The 19,040-nt window shown below is 40.8% G+C and overlaps 1 protein-coding gene across 1 annotated transcript in view; it reads left to right on the top strand.

The window, feature by feature from the left end:
* LOC308093431 (unconventional myosin-VIIb-like) overlaps positions 1–13,138 on the top strand; it is a gene marked incomplete at both ends in the record, with an annotated part of 36,121 nt that extends 22,983 nt beyond the window's left edge. The window contains 18 exons of the mRNA XM_080439766.1: positions 863–1,030; positions 1,213–1,330; positions 1,467–1,593; positions 2,572–2,738; positions 3,730–3,911; positions 4,226–4,344; positions 4,620–4,794; positions 5,866–6,008; positions 6,640–6,795; positions 7,811–7,916; positions 8,607–8,723; positions 9,469–9,559; positions 9,913–10,019; positions 10,747–10,932; positions 12,082–12,198; positions 12,282–12,365; positions 12,787–12,906; positions 13,007–13,138. Coding sequence (XP_080295892.1) covers positions 863–1,030; positions 1,213–1,330; positions 1,467–1,593; positions 2,572–2,738; positions 3,730–3,911; positions 4,226–4,344; positions 4,620–4,794; positions 5,866–6,008; positions 6,640–6,795; positions 7,811–7,916; positions 8,607–8,723; positions 9,469–9,559; positions 9,913–10,019; positions 10,747–10,932; positions 12,082–12,198; positions 12,282–12,365; positions 12,787–12,906; positions 13,007–13,138 — 2,415 coding nt within the window. The remainder of the gene's footprint in view (positions 1–862; positions 1,031–1,212; positions 1,331–1,466; positions 1,594–2,571; positions 2,739–3,729; positions 3,912–4,225; positions 4,345–4,619; positions 4,795–5,865; positions 6,009–6,639; positions 6,796–7,810; positions 7,917–8,606; positions 8,724–9,468; positions 9,560–9,912; positions 10,020–10,746; positions 10,933–12,081; positions 12,199–12,281; positions 12,366–12,786; positions 12,907–13,006) is intronic.
* Between the last annotated feature and the right edge of the window lie 5,902 nt (positions 13,139–19,040).

Raw genomic sequence — 19,040 nt, 5'->3', positions numbered from 1 at the left:
TTTCCAGTTGTCAAAATTAAGTACAGCAGCATTAGAAGTAAGATTATACCGTATAGATTACCGCCCATAAAGTATGTATCAACGCTTTATTTATTTTTTTACTTTGTTTATTGGGTTTTTCACAGCAGGATTAAGCATGAAATGCAAATAATCAGGAGTATGTATCAACTCTGAAACTAAACATACTCCAATCAATTCTAACAGGCTCACACTAACTCACTGCTGCTGTACAGTATGTACAGCAGCAGTATAGAAAGTCACTTTGGAAACGGTCATATTTGTTGTCTAATAGAATCATTGTCTAATGGTTTTGTGGATGAAATGAATCTCACAGTATATTCCCTGTGGTTGCTCATTCCAACACAATATCTAGATATTTTAAGTACACATTGGTGAGAATATGGTACTGTGGTCAATCAACAACATCCAACGCTTTAATAATGCCAATTTCTGTAGCATTGATCAAACTAAACGAAATGGTGTTTTGTGTGTCTGGTTTAGCTTAGCCTCGATCTCCAGGCTTTAATTTTTTTGTTTTGCTCAAAAATAAAAGGTTTAGCTGTATCTGGTTAAAGCAGTGGTTTCCAATGTATTTGTCTGAAGACCCTGATCTGAAAATAGTTTGTGCCACAACAATTTATGTTGCTAAAAGTTTTCAAAAATATTACAACATTTTTCAATTTCTTCAAAATGTCTTTTTCAAATAGCCGATGTATAGGGTTCAAAGTGGTTAAAGTGATATTTTTTGCTATATTAACTTATTTTGCTGGGGACCCCCTGGAACCGCCTCAAGCACCACTGGGGGTCCCCAGACCCCACTTTGAGAACCACTGGGTTAAAGGAGTTTACCTGTGTCACTCAGGAGGATGAATACGTCCAGCTGGCAGCCAAGCACTACCGCGTCCAGTTTGGCTTGGACAACAGTCCCGAGAACACACGGAAGGTGGTTGAAGACTGCATCACTATGTCACTCGTAGAGTCCAAGTCTCTGGCAAAATGGCTCCAACTCATCAACTCGGTCCACATACAGGTCATACAGATAGACAAAGTTTCTCTTATTTTTACATTAAAAGAACTAAACTGATCTTATACAACATTATAAGTACCAACAGAATATGCTGTTTTGTGGCTTTACTTTGTGAGGTATGGTAACGAGACAATGTGGTTTCTGACTTAATAAGAGGATGGCTAATGAGAAACGTTGCCACGCAGGATATTAACTACGGTGGCAAGAAGACAGCCGACAGCGTGAAGGGAGAAATAGTGGACTTTGCCTGTGGGAAATGGCCCGTCGACTTCTCCAAGTTTTATGAAGTTATGATGACCTCAGGTTAGCACCATCTCGCCGAATAATATACATACAATATACATACAATAATATACAATACAGCGCACTTTGAGAGAAACTTAATTCTGACATTGCTCATCATGGGAACTCTCCACATTTTGTCCTCACCCATATACAGGGCCTCCATTGCCTAAAAGCAGGTTTGTGGCGGCGATAAACGGCCGTGGTATCTTCTTCATGGATGGAAGAGACAAAAAGTTGTTGGAGCTGCCCTATATTGAGGTGACTGGAACTCATACAACGAGGTAAGCGACATAGGAACTCGAAAACACGAATCAGCCATAGGGCTATTAAGGCTTATCACCCTCTCAGTCTGTCCCCTCCCCAGGGCAAATAAAGGCTGGGCATGTGATAATATGTACTACTGTCACAGCTTGTTAGCGTTAGAGGTGTGAAAAATCCATAAGAAAAGACAACTAAATGTATTTGAGGCCATATTTCAACATGGGAAGGGAAACGACCAGCCATAAAAGGCAATTCAAACAAACAAATGTCAACAACACGAGTGGGTCCAATACTAATTAGGCTATAAGGCAATCTATCGAAGCCAAGTATTTGACTTTTATGAGGTGGTGTTTTGCACCTGCAGATAGGTCACTCGCTTCATGGGACGTGAAGACATGAAGGCAGTACCTATGGGACATGTTTTAAGTTATGTATGTTGAAGCAGACATCTTCAACTACTCCATTTTCACAGATTAACAATGTAATCCTGTCACTTTGTCTCTTGTCACTTTTCTCAATGGTGACGGCTTGTAGAGATTGTTGTTGAGAGCTTGCAGTGCTACAATAGCATCGTTTTAACATTGAGCCGGTGTTATTGCCGGTGTTATTGAACATTAGGTTGCATTTGTGTTTATTTTTGCCTTGCCTCTAGTCTAATGTCTCCTGCAAGTGTGTAGTTATTTTTAACAGAGCTTGTTTTAGATTGATGTTAGGGTTAGGGTTAGGGTTAATGGTAAATGATAGTCGGTTTGTAATTTACAATGCATAAACGTGTGCATGTTAACATGTGTAAATGTTAACTTATTAGACATGGAGGTAGCGCTCTCATCCAAAGTGGCTTCACACTAAATAGACGTTCAGTGCCTTGCTCAAGGACAAATTGACAGGAGGACACACTGGCTGTATTGTAGGGATTGAAAATGGTCAGCTGCTGGCTGACCACTGGCCTCTGATTACATTCTGGTTACATCAATGCATCTATCCATCTCAATCTCCAGCGATGGCACAGCCAGTGGGCAGTCTGTGAGTCTGGACACGGTCGACGGAAGTTATGAGCTGAAGTGTCTGGATGGGGCCGACATGGCTGCTCTCATGTCCCTGTACCTGGAGGGCCTGAAAGAGCGCTCCATATACGCAATAACCCAGCAGGACGCCAATAAACCAGGTAGGACCTTACAGTATATGCAGACACACATGTACTGTATGTATACACCGTTACACTCATGTTCATGTTTATCCATGCACATACTATGCACATGAATACAGACATATGGGATATGTGTGGGACTTAGTATACAGTGCATACACATTTACATGGACATAAACACAGTATTACACAACTGTACACAACTTCAGCTGTAGAAGTACACACTGACATCGAGAAGTGTGCGCACACACACACACACACACACACACACACACACACACACACACACACACACACACACACACACACACACACACACACACACACACACACACATACATACGCACACATCAATCAACAACATCAACGCTTGAAAAAAAGTTCAAATTGTGACGCATTGTGAGCTTGTAGATCTGATATTTTTCCTATTTGTTTTATATATTTATTTGATATTTTATGACAAGACAATGGAAAATACAGTACAATACATTACAAAAACATAACAGAAATAACACACATATATATATATGTTTATATATATATATATATATATATATATATATATATATATATATATATAGAGCTACAGTTACCTCCACAATGTATAGTAGGGTCCCACTATCAGTTCAGTCTACAAAAAGCTATATAAGGTGTCCATATTTTGTCATAAATGTCCAACTTTCCTTTAATTTTATAGTGCAAATAGTCAAGATATAACTGGATCTCTGTATTTTTTCTCTTTATTTTGACTATTTCTGAAGGATTTTAACCTTTTCGCCTATATTGATATGCACAAAATACGCATAGATTATTAATCGATTATTTTAATACATTTTAGATTTTTCTTTTTGTCGATTAACTCGATTAGTTACCTATTGCACCCCTATCTGTCTTTACTATTCTTAGTGTAATCCTATTCCCTCTCATTCATTTCTTTTACTTTGCTTCTCTGTTCAAATCTCTCTTTTATTCTCTCGCCCAACCCCCCCCCCCCCACCCCACCCTCCAGATGACCCCACGTTCCTGGCCTGTAAACGAGGTGACCTGCTGGTCGTGAAGAAAGATGCAGACTTCAATGTGGAGCGCAGCTGGAACCGGGCGACACATGACCGGACTGGGACAACTGGTGCAGTTTACACCGATACCCTCAGGTTTCTGCCGACCCTCAGCCGGCCCCCTGATGCCACGCTGGTAGGGAGTTACCTTTACATGTGATCATTCGTAGCTTGCTACTGCTGCTGCTGTTGTTGTTTTGTTAAAAAAAAAAAAAGGTCAATAAATAGGAGACATTTTAAAGAAAACCGAAGTTGGAATGGGAGGAGTAAAAATAATGGCCTTCCCCATAAATACCACCTATTTTCCAACCGGTTTCCATTTCCATTGAGAGGCAAAGACACTACAGTTTTTAGTTACCTGCAACTTTAGGTCCGTTGTGACTGAGTCATGATGGATAAAAATGATGCCCCCTTATGGTGTTACTGATGAAATGCCTCTGAACCTCCCAGAAACTGCTCACTGTGAGCACTGGAAGCCGGAAGACCTCGACAACACAGAACTCACCAAAAGGCAGAAATGAAGCAGTGGCCCCCATGTCCCTCAAAGAGTTCTCCATGGAGAACTTCAGGTAATGAGAGACATAGCAGGGTAGCAGTCATTTTGAGAGACAGTCTGCTCAGAAAAAGCAGCACAAATTTACGGATGCATACAAAAACTTAAATTCTCATGCTTTCAACAACACTTTTGCTGTCTGTAGCCTATGTGTGTATACTCTATGTACAGTCTGTACATACTGTCTCATGTTCATCTTGTCTGTTGATCTCAGCTAGTTCCGTTCTTGACCACAACTCTGCAACAAATGACTCTCACAGAATGTCCCGTTTTTCCACATGTCACTCACAGGCAGCCAGGTAAGGACCACGGGGGACGCTATGGCCAGTCCAGAGGGGGCGCCAGAGAGAAACTGTGGGCCTGCTCCAGAGAACCTCTCAAACAGCCGCTGCTGCGTAGCGTGGCCCGTAACGCTGAGCTCGGCCCCCTGGCCTGCAACGCCTTCACTGATATCCTTCTGAACAATGTTTCACGCTGCAATCCATATGCTTTATGTACCTGGTCTCCCATATCGGAGATCTGTGAAACATCTACTGTCCCACCAAGACAGACAGAATCCCTGATTAGCCAGGGGAGATATTATGTCAGCCAGTAGGTGACCTACCCGACACTAGAGTTGAAATGTAGGGGTAGGGAGAGTAGGGAGGCCACCTCCAACCACTGCAGATGTGCTATGATGATGATAATAATAATAATAATAATAATAATAATAATAATAATAATAATAATAGAGTCATATTTCTTTGTTGTTTTGGGGGTATTTGTCACTGTGCATTTGACCATAGCATGTGAAATGTGTCCCTTGCATTAACCCATCCTAACTATTAGGAGCAGTGGGGAAGTGCCATTAATACAGCGCCTGGGGAGCAGTAAAGGGTTAAGTGTCTCAGGGACACTTCGACACCCAGACTGGGAGGTCTAAGGGGTGAACCGGTGAACCTGTGACCTTATCTTATCACCGACGGCTTGTCTGCCCACTCAGCTATGGCCACCCGCTGCTAGTTATTGTATTAACATACAGATTGGTTCAAATAAAGTTGTATTCATTCAAATAAGTTCAGGATTGCACCTTAGACAGACAGTGACAAAGCAAAGATAATCTGTTACATGTACGGTATAGTCTTTAATTTCACAACTAAAACCCATTTACAGTATTACAGTAGCTAACACTCCTGCCATGCATGGCAGGGAACTGTAATTGCTCCTGTGTGTGCATCTGTCTGTCTGTGAACAAACAATTATGGTCAGTCCATCTCAAGAATGGAGAGGCATGGAACAACAGATGGTGTGTGGGCAGGGTTTTTATTTTGATATGGATCGTCCCTCTGTATTGTATAGACTGTGCACAGTAAAATCTGTGTCAATTTAACTCAGAGTAAAAACTAAAAGTGTAACTGAGAGTGGACAAATGGAACCAAATAGATCCTTACGGGACGATTTTGGTTCCATTTGTACACTCTCAGAGTTAAATGAACACTGCGGATTTGTCTGTATGGAGAGGAGTCTTCCTTGACCGTGGCTGCCACCCATCCTGAAGTACATGGGGGACTACCCCATCAAGCATGCTCGCAGCCCCCTAGAGCTGACGGACCAGATCTTTGGACCTGCCACCCAGCACGAGGCTCTGCAGGATGAGATCTACTGCCAGATCATGAGACAGATGACCAACAACAACAACAGGTACTGACTTAAAGTGTGTGTTTGTACGAATGTGTGATTTTGTTTTTATTGATTGATTGAATACTTGATAAACAATTTGCCATATGTACAGAGGTACGGTTTACAATGATTGTTAAAAGGATAACACAAAAAGCCCTAGGGGCTTGTTTCCATTGTGGTCCTGTCATGTGTATTCAATTCATTAAGACGTACTGTAAATATATACAATAATAAACTAGACATAATCAACACTAGTAGCAATGGATGTATATGTACAGTAAACAATTGGGTCATTTCTGGTGTTAAGCTTAGAGGGCTTTTCTAGGACCATTTCCAAATTGCAGACAGGTGCTCTTTTATGGCGGTTTTGAAGGAGATGTGGAGTGTGTGTGTGTGTGTGTGTGTGTGTGTGTGTGTGTGTGTGTGTGTGTGTGTGTGTGTGTGTGTGTGTGTGTGTGTGTGTGTGTGTGTGTGTGTGTGTGTGTGTGTGTGCAGCATGTGCGTGTGTGTGTGTGTGAATGACTTCCTTACTAAATGCTCAATAATGATTTTGCTGTAAGCAAAAAAAGTGATGTAAGCAAAATCATTATAACCTCTATATAACCTCCGCTCCATCTCTCTCTCTCTATCTCTCTCTCTCTCTCTCTCTCAGGTTGAGTATGGAGTATGGCTGGCAGCTGATGTGGTTGTGCACAGGCCTGTTCCCGCCCAGCCAGAACCTGTTGAAACACACCGAGCGGTTCCTGGAGTCGCGGCCCAGAGACGCTCTGTCCCCTGGCTGTCTGAAGAGGTTACACGCCATGCTCAGGTCAGACGTGCACCAACGTTCACCTGGGGTCAAATAGTATGCACTGATGGGGGTGTGCACGCATAGCCAAATACAAACTGAATACAACTACCGGCACAACATCTGAATTGTCAATCACCTTTCTGATGCTCCATTTATCACTTTGATATATTTATCTCCACCAGGCAGAGAGATAAAATGTTGAGTGTACTGTATGTGTATGCATGAGTCTGGTGCTAATCTCGCAAACAGTGGACCAATCTATTTGTTGTCCATGCTTCCAGTAGGCCAAGGAAGACACTCCCTGAAAATCTTTCCAATATATGTATTTTTTATCAGCAAATGTGCAATTTGCTGATAAAAAACGTTGTATTTTTCAAGCACGTTTTTTAGGTTCTCTATACAGTGACTTGCATAGTAACTTGATTGCAAAGTTTCAATGTGACATAGCTCTGGTTACAGATGTATTTTTTCTAGTGGGCTGTAGGCCTATATTTTTTGTACATACATTTCTTCGTTTTGTTTTTATTTCACGCTTTCTTTCACAATGTAACACGTATTTTTCCCATGGCAATAAAGCCCCTTCGAATTTCCCAGAAATTGAATTGAGAGAGAAAGGGAGTGGGAGAGAGAAGCATGATCTCAACAAAAGCAACCCTATATTATATGGTGGTGAGCTACAGCTGTACATGCCAGGAGTTTTACTGGCTAATCTTGCAAACCACTGCGCCAAATCTCTTGTGCACACTGCTGGCAGTAGGCAAGGGAAGTAAATCCCTGAATGTTTTTCACATGTTTTTGAGTGAATATCTTTCACATTTTCTTAATTCAAATCCCTTCACTTTTGAGCAAGATTGACGTCTTCAATATGATGTCATCAACATGATGTCAGAGATCCACAGGGAAACTAAGGCATTATTAGACCCTGTTTTGGCAAGCTTCATTTAGGGATCTTTTGTTATTCAACTTTGTACACTCTTCAAGAGTTAAATTAACACACATTAACGCTCTCTATTGTACCTCTTTGTGCCATTAGAATGGAGCCTAGACAGCTGCCTCCCCATCTAGTGGAAGTGGAGGCCGTCCAACAGAACAGCCAACAGATCTTCCACAAAATCCACTTCCCCAACGAAACAGACGACGTAAGACACCGTCATGTTCTTATTGACGCTGTGACCACGTCTGCTCATTTAGCAACCATTTTGTGTGTGTGTGCGTGTGCGTGCGTGTGCGTGTGCGTGTGCGTGTGCGTGCGTGTGTGTGTGTGTGTGTGTTAAACCTTGTGGATTTTTTTTTTTTAGATAAACACTGAAGGCCAATATCCACATTAACCCATGCCATTATTAGTTGTCATGGTTTTCATATTTCTTATTGGCTCTTGACCCTTTACTCTTATGGTCCTTACACATGTGATGAATAAACAATACGAAAACACATCTGCAAATATTTCGTATCAAACATTTGGTGATGCCTCATTGATACAGGTTGATGCTTTTTTCGCTGTGAAAAATCGATCTCGATTCAGAAAATAATTATGCGTCTTTATTGCCACGTAAAATACATGTTCTGTCTGGATGTAGCTTACTAATGACACAAATAGTAGTTTAAATTCATGTGAATTAATCGCAGTAAATAAATGCTCCCAGTGTGTAAGGATCTCTTCCTTTCTTTCCTGTGTTTCATTCTTATTGCTGTTGCTACAATGACACCTGAATTTACCCCATTATTGACCCCCAGGGATCAATAATGGTTTATTATCTTATCTTACCTTACAAGTTGAAAGAGATATACTGTACCATATGTATACTGGGACTGTCCCTTTTTCACTGTAGCTGTTTGAAGTGACCTCAACAACAAGAATCAGGGATCTGTGTCGTGCAATCGCCTCTACGCTCGGACTGAGCTCGTCCGAAGGCTACAGTCTGTTTATGAAGACCACACTCAAAAAGGTGTGGTAATGTAAAAGTGTTTTAATTCGTTGTTTTCTCCTTTTCTGTATCTGTATTCTGACTGTAGCTGCATTCAGAGAACAGAATTTTATTTAACTCTGTAGGCATTAGAGGGGAATGGGTGCCAGATTTCTATTTGTAAACACATCTTCAACTACACAAACTGTTCCATCTTTGTGAACATTCACTTCTAATTGATAGATAATAGAGAGATATCAGAATATTGCAGAATGTGGGGGGAAATTCTGCAAAGCAATACAAAGTAGACAATTGTGTAGTCTATAATGTTGTAGTATATAAAATCACACACTGGAGCCTTTGTTCTATATCTACCAATTGGACAGAATGGTTTAGACCTTTTTGAGCGGTGCAACCGCTCCTATAAGAGGGTTTAGGACCCATCCGTGGTGAAAGTTTTTCTTTCCGTCGTGAAAATGTGTCTTTCGCTGTGACGCCATGCTGTGGAAAACACGCCCATAGGCTAAGCTTTGCAGGACGTGCTGTGATTGGCTAGCGAGACACATGATGAAATTAACTTCAAACTTCGCAGACGCGCTGTGATTGGCTAGCGAGACGCATGATGAAATTAATAATAATGTAAAAAATGTAAGCACGTCACTTCGCAGGACGTGCTGTGATTGGCTACCGAGATGCATGATGAAATTAATAACTCATAAATAGCACCGCTCACTTCACACTGGGTGTGATTTTTTCCATGTAACATATACATCCCCCCCCCCCACAGATCATTAGCTTGGATGACCGGAAGTATTTCTTTGACAGTTTAAGGGTGCCGACGACAGACCAGCCTAAGAGATCAAAGAAAGTCAAAGAAGGTGATGGTTCCTTCACATTATTACTTGTCAGTTTATGCATCTTGCTGTTTCATTTTCAAACACTGTATTATACTTTTATTTGGTTGTATAGACCTGATGTACTCTATGCATCTTATTTCTTTGTTGCTGTTGTTGTTGTTTTCTTTCTATCTATCTATGTATGACTGTTTCTTTCTTTGGTTTTATGCTGAGATGTGATCTCTTAATCTTTCTGTGTTTTGCCATCATAATTCTGTCACAGTGACTTAATCCCTTTTCACCAAGCAATGAAACAGACCAAACATCTTCTGTGTTTATACTTCTGTGTTCTATGTTTTAATCTATAGATGTGAATAAATACTTTTATTTCCCAGGCACTCCGACCCCTGCTCCCTACCTTGTCCTCTTTATGAGGAAGTTGTGGTTCAACGTGACTCCTGGCAGAGACCTAACCGCTGACCTGTCGTTCCACTTCCCACAGGTCAGACTCTCATACTCTCACAGCCACAACAAATTCTAGTCTCAATCACTTCCAATTCCTTTTCACTGTGTAAGTCAAATCCATGTATTCATAAAGCACATTTAAAAACCACAGATGTTGACCAAAGTGCTGTAACCTCTCCAAATAAGATAATAAGACCTCAACTTTCTCTCATTTAAAAGGTAGTGTAAGTGATAACTTTTTGTTCAAACAAAAGTTTTTTTGTTAAAAAGTTAAAGCTCTGGGGGCGCCGATGGCCTAGTGGTTAAGGCACGCACTACATTTTTGCAGCCTGATGGCGAGTCCCGTGTTCGATTCCTGAGACTGGGGGACCTTTACTGCGTGTCACTCCCCGACTCTCTACCCTGTTTCCTGTCAATCTCTAAACTATTGAAATAAAGGCAGAAAGGCCCCAAAAATATATTTAAAAAAAAGAAAAGAGATTTGGGTCAAAAAGGTCTAACGTCAAAGCTTTAGCTTTTATTAAGACTTAATAAACATGTATTCAAATGTCTGATATTCAATATGTTGCCTTGAGTTGGTGGCAGAGTACGAGCGTCACAAAAAATGATCCTCCATCCCACGATAGTGTCGCTTGCCAATAAGACCAGGTCTTCAATCTAACAATGCATCGCGACGCCATACATTGTTAGCTTGGAGATCTGTTCTTTTCGGCAAGTGATACGTGTGACAGAGTATAAATGAGGTGCTCTTTTCACCGCCACAGGAGCTGCCTAAATACCTACGGGGGTGGCATAATTGTACCAGGGAGGACATGATCAGCCTGGCCGGGCTCCTCTTCAGAGTCAAGGTAGACTCAGACAAATCGCAGTTTGTCATGATCCCCAAGATGCTGAGAGATCTAGTTCCTGCTGACCAGATGAAGCTCATGTCCACTGATGAGTGGAAGAAGGTAGGAGGAGGAGAATGGAGGCTTAAAAGGAGTGAAAGGGGAAAGGGACGGTTAAAATTGAATTGGACAAACACAGAGTGATGTAAAAGAGAGAGTGGCGACAACGGAAGTCCAGAATGCTTGATCGTTACGTGATTCACGCAGACCTCAGTTTCATGGATTAAAGCAAAATAAAATCTCACGACAGAAAGATTTTGCATAGCCAAGTCCTAATGTGCGATTTGTGAATCAGTGTGAAAGGAGCCCCGACACACCAGCGCTGTTTCCTAAACAATTAACATATTCACGATATGTAAAATTATGATGTTTTAATAGTATTGTTCCTGTGTTTGACATACTGCCAGGAATACAGGTGAAGAAATCACAGATTGAGGCTTTAACCTTTGCTTTTATGAAATATCCGAACATATTGCAGTTTGACCACTTCAAATGCTCTAATCTTAAAATAATAACCGGAAATATTTTCTTGCAGGCTAGGCTATTTTCGCTGAGAAACATGGTTCCATAGAAGACATGCTGGCTTCTAGCGAATCCAAATGACTGAAATCAGTCGTGGCGACTGAGAACTTTAACCCATGCAGTTTGTTCCAGTTACATGTTAAATTGATTCAGATGTGATAATATATAATCGGATTCTTTAAATGTCTTACCTTTAAGTGCATCACAAACGGTCTATTATCCCGCTGGAACTCTGTACGCTGCTGGTGTTTTCTGCTATCTTCCGGGAGCTCAATGATGATGATCTGTAAAAAGAATAATTGGTCCATTGAAGTGTATGGAGGAATACACGAACGCTCGCCCCAAAACATGCTCGCACCGGGTCAAATCCGGCGACCTACAAACGGTCGCCACCAGGTTTTCCTAAAAGTAACCTCAGTAAAACTATGCCTCAACCTAACCTTATTCCTAAACGTAGCCTCAGTAAAACTGTGCCTAAACCTAACCTTATTCCTAATCTTATCCTCAGTAAAACTATGCCTAACTCTAATCTTATTCCTAACCTTAACCTCAGTAAAACAAATACAAGAATACTAGAACCTCTGGTGGCGAGCGGTCCGTGAAAGAAATTGGGGCGAGCTTTGATGTGACTGTTATTGTTGTAACCAGTGAGTACATTTTTGCTGTGCTAATATTTCCCCCTGTTTGCAGCACATCATCTCCTCCTATAAGCAGCAGGCTGGTATCACTGTGGACGAGGCCAAAATCGCCTTCCTTAGAAAAATCTTCCTCTGGCCGACTTTCGGCTGCGCTTTCTTTGACGTAAAGGTAAGCAATCTTGATCGAATGGAGACTTCTTCGGGGGAGAAAGAAAATGTGATTTCAGGGCTGATTCTGTTTTTTCTTTGCAGCAAACAGCTGAACCTAGCTACCCAACAGCGCTCAGATTTGTCGTCAGCAAGCTAGGTGTCAGCTTTATAGACCCAAAGACAAAGGTTTGTGCATAACTCATATTAACCAGCACTTTAAAGGAGTAGTTCACCCAAAGAATTACACATTTTCGCACGTACAGCTCGTTTGGAAAGATCCAATTGATATCAATGATACCGGCTACACCAGGCGCGCGGATACGCGAGCCCCGCATATGCAAGCTTTAAAATAGGACTGGATCTATAAGTGCATGTGTGCGTATGCGGGGCTCGCGTGCGTCACACGCACATTCTCTGGTGTGTGCCTGCCGAGAGTTATAGTTGTGTCCCACTGCATTGTACTGTTGGTTATTCTTCAATGTACAGTATGTTATCATAGCTTTAGAAAACAGTTGTATTCAATCATGTCGTTTCATAATTATGCAATCTAGTTTTGATAAAACAACGGTACTGCTATTGTCTAATAATTATGATATAAACCCGTTAGGAGCTGCTTGTGATGCATTCTTTTAACCGCATCACCAACTGGTACAGTGACACCACGAATTTCCAAATAACCATCGGTAACCTATTGGGAGCCAGCACCTTCACCTGCGAAACCTCAGATGTAAGTGGCAGGACCTTTATGTCATAGAGAAATGTTTCACCTTATATATAATTTGTAGGATAAACCAACATACAAGTCAACTGATTATCTCGTTCTTTAGGGCAACAGAATGGACGACCTTCTAAGATCCTACATCAACATGTATGAGCAAGAGAGGAAGACTGCTTTGCGGCCGAGAAACAAGATGTTCTCCCGAGACCCTGTGGGAAAGAAGACAGTACAGGCCGAATAGTTTTTAGTTATTAGTTTATACACTTTATTTATTGATTTTCAGTTTATAAAAGAAAAACAAATGTTTTCCATGAATGCTAATTCACTGAACCCCTCCCCCACCAAGGCCGCAGTGAAAAGAATAAATAAACACCTACAGTACCTATAATATACTGCAGTTGCAGACATATCCTGACATGTAGATTGCTTAACAGTGTTTAAAATAGGAACATGATATAACATTGTGCACTATTGGATCCAATTGGCTATCTCTGGCTATGTGTAAGTGTGTAAGAGAAAATAATTGGAAGTGATGGGTATACTTTTGACAAATTCTATTAAGCGAGACCAGGTTATATCTACCCCAGGAGCTATGTCGATTATATCTTAATTTCTCTAATGGAATCATAGAGAATACATCCTGACCTTAAAATGTGCTGTAAGTGAAAGTGATATCTTTTTGTTAGAACTAAACGTTTTTTGTTAAAAAAGGTCAAGCTCTATATTCTGATAGTATTCATTGCTATATACAGTAGTGTTTGTTCAGTCACATTGTTAACACATTAGTAAACAGAAAATACATTTTCAGTCATCAATTTAATTCAATCAGGAGAGAGAACCTATTTATCAACTTAAAATTTATAGTGTTCCAAATCCAATAAAAAAAAGAATCTGCTCATATTTTTGTGTAGTCACTTCCAATTTCTCGTTTATCTTGTATTCTGTATAACTTGTCTCTCCTGAGTAGATTGCTATCCCTGAAAATGTATTTTCTGTTTAGTAAAGAGCTGGAAAGATGGGCAGACCTCTGTTACTGAACAAGCACTGATTGCTATCGGCATATAGAGCTATTTAACACCTAGTTTAACAAAACAATATTGCTTACACCACCTTTTAACCCAGCATTTAAACAAGCTAGGCTTCACTGACATCAATTGCAGAAGAATTAACCTCGGGCAATTATCGGGCTACAATCCACTAGCCCTCCACAAATGTGGAAGATTGCTTCAAAAGTCCTCACGCAGAAGTTACCTAGTGAATTACATGGCCAGTACATGTGAGCTAATGTAGCTGAACTGTGACAACATCTCAGGCACTCGGGGTTAATGACAACTAGGGTATATTTTGGCCAAGTACTCATTTGAATTATTGTCCATTCAATGTATGACTTGGATGAGATCAGGTCTTGAGCAGAAAGGGGTAGTAGGCTATGTATGTATACATATCAAAATGTTGCCATGTGTCATCTGAGATCGAGAATAAACATCTTCTTACCATGCCAGTTTAGCGACATTCCATTGTACAACATTAATGTGTTATGTTTTATAGATTTTAGACATAATCCCTTTACCATAATAGTACAATTCTAGTATAGCACCTATTGATTGCACTATTAGGTGGCAAGGAGGGGAAAGAGAAATGTTTCTTGGCAAAACCATGCACCTGTAAGTATCTGAAAAAAATGTAATGGTTCTTTGGAATATTGTGATCTTTCTGCAGTGTTTTAAATTAAACAAATACGGCTTCAACAAAGAGGTCACCAAAGAGCCTGAATAGTTTTTGTTTTATATGATCAACAACTAAACATGCATTAGTATAATCTTGACATACGTTGAATGAAAAAGTAAGGTTGAATGACAGGACTGCTACCAAAATGAAATGGTTTCCATTGCAATGTTAGTTATTATCAATTATCTAATAAAACATTTTAGAATACAAATACATTCTTGCTTTCACAGATTTATTCTTCATCTCCACACTAATTAGGGTGAGATAGATTACATTTTAAGTTCATATCTAATCAAAATATCACCAGGACAGTGCTATTTGTTTGTTTGATCAGATGGCTGTTTGGTTCGCTGAAGTTCTTCCCCAGCTTCCCCAATCTTTGCTGTTTTCAACCAAATTTATACTCCATGTGTCGCTTTCCAAAAACAGATCTACATACTTATCTAGTCTTTTTGGCAAGCAACACCTCCCAGCATTTATTTTGACTAGCCACTAGATGGCATAGATGGTACAATATTGTGCACATGAACCCCAGGCCCAGGGGTACCATGTTTTCATTGGAATATTCTGAAAATAAAGGTAAGACCACCAAGAGAATATACAATGATGATTTAATTTGTTCCCATATCCAGACAGAACTTTTTATAATAATAACTATGGATGAGTACAGGACAAATATCTAACAGGTTCATCACCTCACCTTGGGAGGGCTTCAAAACAATAATCAATGATGGGGTTGTCTAGACATTAATTGTCTAGACTGTTATGTGTGCCAGAGTTCCTTTTTTTGCATTGACAGTTGGTGTAGTTAGCTGGATCCACTTTTTTTTGTTTTCATTTTTAAGTTCACACTAAGTGATCAGATTCATGAAACATACATGATACTTGACAATATGTCAGAATATGAGAACTGAGGATTAGAATTAGATACAGTATACATTTGACATGCACTTGCTAAGCAACAAATTGTTATATTGATTACGCACAATCAATATTGTGCATTGTTATATGATTGTTTCACCCCAGTAAAGTTTCAGATCAGAATATGTCTATATGGAAAATTGAATTATTTGAACACGTCCTCATACAATTTAGTTTATTTTAAACTTTGTGTGTCCTATTTATTTGTAGCAGCCTACAGTACTACTTTCAGTCACGGTATAGTATTCAAATGGTCACGCCTGCATGGAATGTATTGGTGCTTTATGTTTGGTGACAAAAGGCAGTCTTCGAAATGGCAGAAGAAAAAAACTTTTGGACCTTATCTGATGATGTAGTTTGTGATAACAGATGGTAATTGTAATTGCTTCTGTACACACAGTAGAGAAGTCATGTATTATCAGTCCAAGATAAATTATACAGGCACCTTGTGGAGCCACAGTCATTTATCATCTCTGCACAGGCTGAGCGGGTTTCCAAAATGGCAGCCAACTCTCCTCACCTTCCCTGGGACATGATGTGATGCTTCTGGAATGCCATGACTGTCACCATTTCCTCACCACACAATGAATCTCCAAATTCATATCTGTATTAGTGACACCAACATACTAGTGTGAATGTGCCTTTCTGCATTACTGTAGCGTTGACTACTTACACAACCCTGCTCATTGCCTGTCAAGACACTATTGCTCCGTTACCATGGAAACCCTCTGACCAAAAATCAGGTTACCATGGGCAGGTGCATAAGGGGTGCAGTGTGATTGTTTGTGGCTCAGTCTGTGTGTACTGATGCAATCTGACTGCAACTGTAATAACAACCTGACATATAGACCCACCTGTGAAATACACATTTACATACTGTAAATGCTTCATTTTATATATATATATATATATATATATATATATATATATATATATATATATATATATATATATATATATATATTTACATACTGTAAATGCTTCATTTTATATATATATATATATATATATATATATATATATATATATATATATATATATATAATGGAATCAAATGAAGCATTTACAGTATGTAAATGTGTATGTGTATATATATATTATTATTATTATTTTTGCCGGGGCAAATATGGCTATATATATATATATGAATGTGTGGCTTTTTACAGGGGTTATACATGTCTCAGACAAAAACAAGAAGCATTGTCCCCACTGGTTATATCACTGAATAGACTACTGACTAGACTTAATGGTTTGACTCTTTTTGCATTGGCATGCATTTTAGACAAGGGTGCCCTCACTGACATTTAACACACTCTTGGAGTAGGGCAATTTTATGTTCAATCCAAAGTGAATAAGAGGTATGATGAATGGAAAGGAAGTGAATAAGAGGTATGATGAATGGAAAGTGATAGGGTTATGATGTAGGCCAAAGTGTGTGTGTGTGTGTGTGTGTGTGTGTGTGTGTGTGTGTGTGTGTGTGTGTGTGTGTGTACTTCTGATGCACTGCACCAAATCTGTAACAAAAGACCTTATAGGGGCAAACCACATCGATACCTTCCTCCCACCTGCACCCCTCCCCCTCCTAGTCACTTGAATTTCAACACTAAACAATAGGATCGCATGAGAGAGCCCCACCTAACACAAAACCACCACTCACTGTTATTGTATTATATGTCCTATATACTATATCCTACTTTTAATTCCGCTAACGGATGTCCTATCAACCTATTAATGGTTGCTAATGAGTCCCATATAATCACTGATAGCCGGCGTATAGTATTATTATTAATCTATGCTCTTCACACTGTCTCGTCTCGTCTCATCTCATCCACAAGAAGAACTTTCGGCCATTTTTTTCCGAGAGAGTGTTTTGTTTTCAGTGGGGGTGGAGAAGAAGCTGGTCTCGGGTCAATGTTGATTCGCCTTCCGATGAACATAATCTCAATTTCGGGGGAGTGTAAAATGATCCCAGATCAGTCAGTGGCTGCTGACTGTGTGCGTGTGTGTGTCGGTGTCAATGCCCCATCCCTCCTCCCCTTGTGCTGCTCGCGAATACCAAAACGCTCGCCCCAAAACACAGTCGCCCCGGGGCAAAACCGGCGATCTCGGAACGGTCACCACCCAGGGGCGTGCTGGGACGCTTTTTTGGGGGGGTGGCCCACCGGCCATCTGGCGGCCCGTAAATGCCGCGGCCGTTCTGGAATTTTCCCGAATTTCCCAGTGGCCAGCACGTCCCTGTGACCGTGTGACGCCCCCTTCTGTGACACAAGGTCGGTACTAGGCTACATAACTCCAACAGAACGGCGATGAGTCGGCTCTAGTGGACTTCGCAACGTTTGGCATGGTGACTCACTCGCCTGAGGCTCGCTCGGAGGTGCCTCTCGTTGCTTCAATAGTGACGGCGCACCTCCTCCGTGGTTGTAACTAGCCTACTTCCTAACTTAATATTAGAGGCTGTAGTCTGTTCTCACAAGTGGGCCGAGTGGTCGGCCTCGCTAGGGGGGGCGACAAAAACTATGCCTAAACTTGACCTTAATCCCAATAAAAATATATTTTTACGCATTTTACGTAAAATAAATAAGCAGCGCCAGTAGTGGGATTTGATCCAGAGGTATTTGAATTAAAAGTCTATTGCTTAACGTTGCACGCCACGAGGGCATTTGTTAATGCAGGGTTTAGAGAGTTATTTAACGCTGTCCGCTCATGTGAGAGAGCCGCGTGTGTCACAGATGGGGGCAATTATTACGCGTCGCCACCTGGTATTCCTAAACGTAACCTCAGTAAACTATGCCTAAAATCTAACCTTATTCCTAAACGTAACCTCAGTAAAACAGTGCCAAAACCTAACCTTATTCCTAAACTTAAAGGGATAGTTCACCCAAAAAATATATAATTCTGTCGATTAGTCACCCCATGGAGACTTGACCGGTAGGCAGCGGTTCCGGTAGGAGACACAAAGGAGATTCTTTCTGTCTCCTACCGGAACCGCTGCCGGTCATCAAATGATTGGCTTAGGATTTAGGAATGCGACAAAAACAAAAAAGTATCCATGAATTCAAGTCTCCATGGGGTGACTAATCGATAGGAAAAAAAGTCACTTTGGGGGTTAACTATCCCTTTAACCTCAGTAACTATGCCTAACCCTAAACTTATTTCAAAATGTATCCTCAGTAAAGCAAATACAAGAATACATAAACCACTGGGGGCGAGCGGCCCGTGAAAAAAATGGGGGCGAGGGTGTTTTGGGGCGAGTCTTCCGGTTCCCTGGTCGCGCTCTCTCCGTCGCTTATATATAGGTAGCCAAAAAGAACAAATCTACAAGTCATCAACGCGCGTCGTCGTGACGCGATGATACCTTGTAGATCTGCTGGTTTTTGGGTCTGCGCGACACCGCCGTACGGTACTACGGAGGTGTAGCTCATACGGTCTTGAGCCCTCGCGATACTTTAGTAGCCTCCTCTCTTCTACAATCAAAGCTCCGCTCGCGACGCGAA

Source organism: Gymnoscopelus braueri (genome assembly GCF_963280865.1).
Source record: "Gymnoscopelus braueri genome assembly, chromosome: 10".
Lineage (NCBI taxonomy): Eukaryota > Metazoa > Chordata > Actinopteri > Myctophiformes > Myctophidae > Gymnoscopelus > Gymnoscopelus braueri.
The sequence above is the reverse complement of the archived record's forward strand: the minus strand, read 5'-3'. Positions and strand labels throughout refer to the sequence as shown.